An 8,916-nucleotide genomic window follows, 5' to 3' on the forward strand; every position below is an offset into this window, starting at 1 on the left:
TTCCAAGCAATTTCCCTAATAAATCCTCGGACACGTTTTAGGTGATCACAAAGTGAAGAGCGCCTCTAGAAACATCTCTGTTTCTCAACTCTTCCACAATATATGTAACTCTGGAACAGATATTCGAAGACATACACGATGTCCTTGGTGACTTCGTCGATATTAATCTATGGGAATCGTCGATATTAATCTATGGGAATCCATCCTTTAGGCTGGTCGTAATGAGAGTATCATAAGTAGTATCATGCATGCCAACTAGGCATATTTGATGAGGTGGCATGAAATTAAATGAAGAAAAAGAGGGTTGAGTATCATATTATGAGGGTGTTTGGATCACTAGAGACTAGAGACTAGTAGTAGTCACTTTTAGTCAGTAAACCTCCAAACACCCCTGACTAATGGGTGACTAAAACTAGTTTAGTCCCTAGTCACCCCACCCCCAACTAAAAGTGACTAAATCTCTCCTCTAATTAATTGGCGGGCCCATCCTGTTGCGGGCGACGCATCCGCCCCATCCTCTCCGCACGCACTCCACCGCTCCCCTTTCCACCGCCGCTCTCCGCACTCCGCCGCTCCCATTTTCACCGCCGCCGCAGCACTCCGTCGCGCCGCTCCCGCGTCCGTACTCCCGCCGCGCCCCGCAGATCCGGCCTCTTCCGGTGGACGGCGCACCGTCAATCATGGATGGCGACGACGAACTCCCCTTCGATTTCTTCTCGCAGACGGCGTCTTCTGGTGCTGCGGCGCACCACATCGACGAGGACGGGTGGGGGATGACGCCCCCTCGTCTCCGGGGATCCGCCGGCCGCGGCTTGGTGGCAGGGGGGCTCGGCCGCGGCTCGGTGGCCGGGGGGCTCGGCCGCGGCTCGGTGGCCGGGGGGCTCCGCGCTCCCATCGGGCTGGAGAACATCGACCTCAACGCCGACTCCGCCGTCGCCGCCTCCTACCCCAACATGGGCATGTACACGCAACTTTTTCATCAGGGGAGTGCGGCCGGCCATGGTGTGCCCCTCCAGCGGACCAGATCGGACGGCGTGGCGCAGCGACAGGGTCGACCACCTCGCCAAGGTCTCCCCCCAGTGAGGGCCCAGGATCGTCGTGGCATGCAAGGTAATAAATGAACTGTTCTATGATACTAGCACATGATACAATGCATTAGGGGTGTAGTATCATACACTAGTATCATATGCAAGATACTAGTATATGATACTCCTCATTACAACCAGTCTTAGGCATTGTACATGCATGCGTGTGTGTGTGCGTGTTGTATGCTCTCCAGTAGTGGAATGAGGCAATGACAAGTCATAATGAGATGTCAGTCTACCACAATTAGTCACCCAATCCGGTCATGACATTTCGGACCACCAAAGCCTCCCTACAAACATCTTTTTTTTTAATCTTTTGGCAAGGACACAAACAACTTGATTAGTTTTTAATTTAATTCCAAATAATCTGTGTTAGTGTGCAAACTTAATTAGTTTTCACATATCTGTTTCTCAGCTGTTGGACGATATTTGTGATTTTGACTAAATAAACCAATGCAGACATGGTGGTGTCCAGCTAGCGATGAGTGAAGACTTGATCAATCTTAACCTTCATGAATCCAATATTTACTGCTCTCTCCGTCCCATAATAGAAGATGTTTTTGCAAGCTAACATAGCTTGCAAAAATGTCTTATATTATGGGACGGTTGGGGTACTAGCCACTGTGGGTGTTTGCGTGTGAGCTAGCATTCTGATGAGCCTCATTTGCTCTCCACTAGTCCAATGACAAGTCAGAATGAGGTGGAGCTTACCACAGTTAGACTACCAATCCAGTAATGACATATCGGACCACCAAAGCGCTCCCACAAACAACTAAATTAATCGTAGCATATATCGGTGGTGCAAACCTTTCCAATCAATCTCCCTGATAGATCCTGGGAAACGTTTTAGTCGATCATGGCCTCCCAACCAGTCCCAAGCTTAACTCGTTAAACTAAACTCTAATCTAGACATCCAGTGGTCAGCTGTGAAACGCACCGAGTTGCTGTGCCAATCATGCTGCTCCAACCTTGTGGCCAGAGGCTATCAGATATGCTCCAGGCTCCATTTTGATAGCTACTCGCTCTTTGCTGCCTGCTTATTGCCTTTTTTTCATGATGTGCAGGCATAATCGATCGACGCCTTGGTGTTGACCTGTAAGCTTCGATGGAGCTGTGCCGTCCACATGCTCTGTCTGGATTAGGGTTCTGGAACGTGTCAGAGAAAGAAATATCGAAGTCGCATGGCGCGTAGAGTCGCCACTCACCAACTTTGCCCGCTCCGTTAGTGGGAGCGAGTGGCGGGATTTTCTCCGGCACCCTGCCGACCTTATTTACCTGATGTATGGGCGATGTATATTTACTGTTCTTGCTCCTAGGTGGTGGCATGATTTGTGAACCATATGCCATGCATGTGCGTGTTTCCCCGCTAGTCAGGCAGGCTGGCATCGGTATGTGCGCGTGCATTTTCTGTGGCCTCCCGCGCTATCTGTATCTGACATCGGCTAAGGACAGAACTAGAGGAGATGATCTGCATCTAACCTCTCAATTTTTGGCCATGATTTATGAACCATATGCCATGCATGTGTGTGCTTCCCCGATAGACAGGCAGGCACGCGTCAGTTTGTGAGTGTGCATTTTATCTATGTGGCCACGCTATCTAACATTCGGCTTCCGACAGAGAGGAAATGATCAAAACAGTATATGGTATACTCCTTCCGTTCTGAAATACAAGGTGTATTAAATTTTCCATAAGTCATACTCTCTCCGTTCCAAAATAACTGTTTCAACTTTGTACTAGCTCTAATACAAAATTGTACTAAGCTTAAGACACTTATTTTGGGACGGAGGGAGTACCTTTCTATCTTCGGAATTTATAGAAAAGCATATCAACATTTACAGTATCAAGAAACAAAATATGTATATTTGATGGCTAATGGAGTTTTGGCTCCAGGAGCAAATGCTCCTAGACAAACAGTAAACCTAAAAGAAATACTCAATATTTTCAAAACATTCTGAATTTTTCTGTTGTTGTTCGTGTTAGTGGCAAGCGTGCTTGAAAAATTTCACGTGAAACGGAGCGGTAGTTTTTCGTCGGTAAGAAAATAATAATTGGGGTGACATTTGATGTTTGATTTGTTTTTTTGCACATGACAAAATGCTTAACCTTTTTGCCTAAACAATTTCAGGTAGCATGTGTGACTAAGAACACATACAATTTTCCAAATCCCCCTTTCAACTTTTCTGATATTTTCATCATTTTTATTTATTATTATCTGTTACTGTTTTATAATCCCAATTTTGTTACAGGGTTCATGTTTTTCAGTTTGAAGTACTCCATTTTCTATTTCCATTTTATTTTATTGTATACTCCCCTTGTTTCTAGATAGCTATTTTTGAATTTCGCAAAACACTTCCAATTTCACGATAATTTATGACCCCCCAATAAAATATTTTTCTAAAAAGATGATGATTTGAGTCGGTGTGTTTTTTCACAGAGAAATTATTGTAGACAAAGCAATTTGACATGTTTGTCACCATGTACAGTAAAAACACCTCTAGGTTTGGTAGAGGAGTGGGGCGTAAGATGAACGATTTGGTAAGTTGAGGGGTTTCTTTACTTCCTTGTAACCAGATTAGAGTTAAGGGTTTAACATTAAATGCACATCAGGGGATATTTCATGCTTAGATTTGTTTTCGTGTATTTTAGTATTTAGTAAAATTATCTCAAACATGACGGTAACTCATCCTGAGCTATTTTTGAATAGAAATTCCCAAAATAAGTCCGACACCATAGAATTCGCCCCCAAAAGGGCCCTGAGTACAAGCTTGTTTTGGGGGGGGGGGGGGGGGACACATGTGTACTCCATCACAAAAAATGATGTTTTGAATATTTATAGTCTACAAAATTTAGCTTTACCACTAGTTTGTACTCAAGGCCCTTTTGGGGGCGAATTCTATGGTGTCGGACTTTCTTTTTACTCCTTTTCTAAAAAAACACACGCCCCAACCCCCCTTAAAAGTTTACACAAAACTTAGAATGATTTAATAAGTGTATTGTCTTGTACTTATGATCAATTAATTCAAATTTCCATTCTTTCAATAAATCAAACAAGAGATCAGAACAATCTAACACTGTATTTTTTTATTCAAGAAGTATCTTCAAATCGCCGTCTATAAACTGCATCAAAATCTATAAACTTCTCTACAGGCCGAAGCAAAACTCACAGACAGGCAGCGCTTCTCAATAGTACCAATATGTACACCTTTTTCCATCTTCAAGTTTCCAAACCTAAACAGTATCGCAAAAAAAAAAAAAAGGTATCGGAGATCAAAGTTTCAGATAACTTAAGATAAATCCAAAGCAAAACAAGCAGAAGGGAGTATCGAATCTGCATACACAGGAGATGTTGGGAGCATTCCCCGTTTCCGTCCAAATGTGCACCCCCTTTCTTCCCCAATGATGGAGAAGGCCACTAAGCCAATGAATCATCAGGTGCACTGGGTGGCTAGCCAGGTTGCATCGGACGCCTATAAATTGGGAGCGCGGTTTCAGTACGAGGCACAGCCACCAGCGCATGCATGCATGCACACACGAACAAAGGCACAGAACGACTGCCATCCCAGCCATTAATTCTTTCCTTGAAGGAGCATATCCCAGCCGTTGGGTGCGTGCAGCACTAGTTCGCGGTAGAGCTTAAGCATGGCCGTGAAGATGGCATCCGACGGCCTGTGGCAGGGCGAGAACTCTCTGGACTTCGCGCTGCCGCTCCTCGCGGTGCAGATAGCCGCCGTGCTCGTCGTCACGCAGGGCCTCGCCTTCGCCCTCAAGCCCCTGCGCCAACCTAGAGTCGTCGCCGAGATCCTGGTAATCTTATACAGTACTTCGTTAACTATTCTGTTATTTAAGCATTTACGTACATGATATGTACGTACAAATATAGGAGTATTAATGAGCATATGCGTACATGATATGTACAAATATGCTTCTAACACACATAAAGTGCCACGGAAAAACGTTTGCTTTGCCATGCACCTCAGCGAATGTGGCTGAATAGCATCACCCCTCTTTTTGGGGTTCTCACCAATGCAACCGATGCCATGCCACAGGTCAGGTTTTTTTTTTTTTTTTTTTTTTGCGGGTTAGTTATGTTCATTACTTTACCATACGTGTCTTTCAAGTGAACGCAAAATCTTATGTTTGCCCGGGATTATCATCAGCGGCGGAGCTATGGTTGGGCGAAACCAGGCCATGGCCCGGCCAGCCCAACTAGATTTTTCTCTAAGAGTGAAATCGGGCCCTAAGAGTAAATTTTTAATGGTACTTCTGAACCTTTTCAAGGTACTTATGAACCTGACCTATTTGGTCCACAGAGAAATGATTGTAGCTCCGCCACTAGTTGTCATGTGTAATGAAGAAATTGTTATAGATTCTGCAATTGTCATGCCCACGACAAACTTTTGCTGGCTATTGGGGTACAAAAAATGTCTTATTTTGCGAAAGGTCCAAACAGAGTCATTAACGCCATCTAGCAACTGTCTATGTACTAGGTACAGTAATATCGGAGTATATTGCATAGACACGCTAATATCAGTATATGAAAAAAATGTGGAAAGTCAGATTTACAATGTACACTCATTATTTTAGATAATAATGGACATTCAGGAGACTTATTATGTTGAACTAGCAATAAAATGGGCAATTCATCGGATCAGAGTGATAAAGGGCTAATGTTTCAACTAACATTCTCAACCCTTGGATCTATGATTGTTCGACTAGGATCATAAATATTATGAATGGCTAAGGTTGCTCGAATCAAACCCTAGTAAACTTTTACTTTTGGTATTGGTACACATAAAAAATAGCTGTGGCCGTCACGACGTCCACAAGTACAAGAGATGTTGGCGATCAATTCAGATCATCCTCTGAAAATGATTGGCAACAGAATGACCGCCGGGTAATGCTGCACGCTCCGTGCATACACTGTTGCTTGTTGGCTAACACATCAAAGAATTGTGGACTCCCACGACGTGATGTTGCTAACCTTTTGCTGTCTTGCATGACATGCGTCTGATGCCTTTGACATTTGTATCCTCCTTTTTTCACACGAGAGTGCACTACTAAGCATTTTCTAGGCATGTGTCATATACTGTGGAAAGATCCTGGACACATCCTTTTCGAGATGGTAGCTAGACTACCAGTCGACTCAGCCGTTTCTGGTAGCTTTGCAACGGTGAGGTCAGCTCGAGTTATGATTCAAACGAGTGGATTCGGGCAGTAATTTCTCTTGGCTCCCGAACTCCATGTAGCATTTAACTTTGATATTTTTTTAGACAATACAGCTACCAGTTTTGAAGAAATCCAGAAAAACATCTTAATATGTTGATGTGCAAATACCATATGCATGGAAGAAATTATGATAAATTACTTCATTGGTGGGTTACAAAGAAAAATCAACTGGGGCTGCATTAGCTATTTTGGATCAACCTATATATTTGTATTTTCTGTGAAGGAAATGCTTTTCCTGACCCAGCATGTTTATAGTGCACTATAGCATGTGCATCCTAGAATTGTTTTGGATTTATTTAAAAGCTTACGATTATATTTTTGCATGTCTAAAGACAAAGAGCTGATGGAGCTTGGGAACCAAAAATCCAGACAATTAGCTCATTATGTTATTAACTATTAATAGTAAAATCATCTAAAAAAAATCGATGCTTGATATTATGCAACTCAAAAAAAATAAAATCGACAGTGCCTGCCTTGCACGTTAAAAAAATAATATATTATGCAACTCGCTCAACCGATAAATTGTGGATCCGTGTAATATATGCTTAAGAAGTTTGAGAAAATATATACAAGCCTTTTAAAAATTGAAAAACGTCTTTTAAAATCATTTGTAAATGCTTTGCATGACCAATTTGCGCAGGGCGGTATCTTGCTGGGGCCTTCGGCCCTGGGCCGGTGGGGCGCTTTCCGCCGCACACTCTTTCCGGAGTGGAGCACCGCCGCGCTCGACACCGTGTCGGGCCTCGGCCTGCTCCTCTTCCTCTTCCTGGTCGGCCTCGAGCTTGACTTCCGCGCCGTTCGCCGCGTGGGGCCCCGCAGCGTGGCCATCGCAGCGGCCGGCATCGTGCCTCCACTGCTCGCCGCCGCCGGCGTCGTGCCACTCCTCGACCTCGCCATCCCGGCGCCCCGCCAAGCCTCGTACTCCTCGCTGTGCGTGTTCCTCGGCGCCGCGCTCTCGGTGACCGCTCTCCCCGTGCTCGCGTGCATCCTCAAGGAGCTCGGCCTCCTCGGAGTGCCCTTCGGCGAGACCGCCATGGCTGCCGCCGCCGTGAACGACGTCTTCGCGTGGACGCTCCTCGCCCTCGCTCTCGCCGTGTCCGGCGGGGGCCGCGAGCCGAAGGGACCCCCTCTCGCTCCGTTCTATATCCTCTCGTCGGGCGCCGTCTTCGTGGCGTTCACGTTCTTCGCGCTCCGCCCTCTCATGGCGCGCCTCGCGCGCCGCGCAGGCCCCGGCAGCTCTTCCGGCGACCTGGCCTGCTCAGGCGCCGTCGCGTGCGCGCTCCTCGCGGGCGCCGTGACCGACGCCATCGGCGTGCACCCCGTGTTCGGCGCGTTCGTTTTCGGGCTTGCCATGCCCCGGGAGGGGGGCGTCGCGGAGCGCATCGGTGAGAAGGTGGCGCCGCTGGTGTCCGGGCTGATGCTGCCGCTTTACTTCGCCACGAGCGGGCTGCACACGAATGTCGACAACGTCGAGGGCGTGGCCGCGTGGGGGATGGTCGCGCTCGTGGTGGCCGTGGCCGTGCTGGGGAAGTTCACGGGGACGTTCGCGGTGGCGGTCGCCGGGACCGGCATGGCCAGGCGCGAGGCGGCAGCCCTCGGCGTGGCTATGAGCGCCAAGGGTCTAGTGGAGCTCATCGTGCTCAACATCGGCAAGGAGAAGAAGGTCAGTAATACTTGGCTAGCTACTCGCTAATTATCGTTGTAATTACACTTACGTACGGGGACTCACGGGCTCATGCACGTGCAGGTGCTGGACGACACGACGTTCGCCATCTTCGTGATCATGGCGCTAACGACCACGGTGATCGCGACGCCTCTCATGACAGCGCTCTACAGGCAGCCGCCGACGGCCACCACGCCGGAGAGCGACGGCATGGAGCTCAAAGGAGGCGACGCTTGCCCGGCATAACTCAGGGAATGTCAGTCGTACTCCATCGACGTGTGTTCATGCATGTAGTATTGTACTAGCAGGAGAGCTGCAAGGCCATGCAGGCTGGTGTTGCTCTGTTTTCTTCTTCTTGTTGTGGCTATCAGCGATCCCTGAGCGATAACCATGTGCCGCCGAAGCGCTAGTAAGCTTCGCAATGTACTCCTTTAAACGCTTTTATATTTCTTTATGGAGGAAGTATCATTTTGGGTTTATCTATGTGACGTGATCGTCCTTTGTTCTCGTTCAAAGAACGGAAGTCAGGGACAGTGGCAAATTGGGACATCCAAAGAACAAGCAAATAAGAATAACATAAGACTGGAAAGCACCTTTTTAAAAGCTCCAGCTCATTCATTTTAACCCGCATGAACAGTTTTCATCATGAGACCGCATCCGTTGAAGGAGATAACAACAAAATAAAATTAGAATGCTTGAGAACATTGACCAGGACATGTTTCTGCAACTAAAATTTCTCTCTACTGTTCTAAAAAATAATCCTTTTACTACAGAGGAAATGAAAGTTGTGATCAATTCCCCACCAAATGAGAAAACTCTTGGGCCTGGCGGGCTTAATGCTGAGTTGATCAAGGCATGTTCCGGCATGGCTCAGGCTGATAGTATTCAGTTGGTTCAGGACGTGGATGTATTAATAGTTCAATGTATTAATTGTTGCTTCG

General features: G+C 46.7%; 2 protein-coding genes across 2 annotated transcripts; both read left to right on the forward strand.

Moving 5' to 3' along the window:
- Nucleotides 1-680: 680 nt before the first annotated feature.
- LOC123399569 lies at nt 681-2,184 on the forward strand. Its single transcript, XM_045093976.1, has 2 exons — nt 681-1,110; nt 2,150-2,184. Exons 1-2 carry the CDS (start codon nt 681-683, stop codon nt 2,182-2,184), a joined length of 465 nt encoding a protein of 154 aa, XP_044949911.1.
- Nucleotides 2,185-4,608: 2,424 nt separating this feature from the next.
- LOC123411984 (cation/H(+) antiporter 20-like) lies at nt 4,609-8,429 on the forward strand. Its single transcript, XM_045104946.1, has 3 exons — nt 4,609-4,890; nt 6,953-7,975; nt 8,060-8,429. Exons 1-3 carry the CDS (start codon nt 4,726-4,728, stop codon nt 8,219-8,221), a joined length of 1,350 nt encoding a protein of 449 aa, XP_044960881.1. The 5' UTR covers nt 4,609-4,725; the 3' UTR covers nt 8,222-8,429.
- Nucleotides 8,430-8,916: the final 487 nt, after the last annotated feature.

This window comes from Hordeum vulgare, chromosome 1H (assembly GCF_904849725.1).
Source record: "Hordeum vulgare subsp. vulgare chromosome 1H, MorexV3_pseudomolecules_assembly, whole genome shotgun sequence".
Lineage (NCBI taxonomy): Eukaryota > Viridiplantae > Streptophyta > Magnoliopsida > Poales > Poaceae > Hordeum > Hordeum vulgare.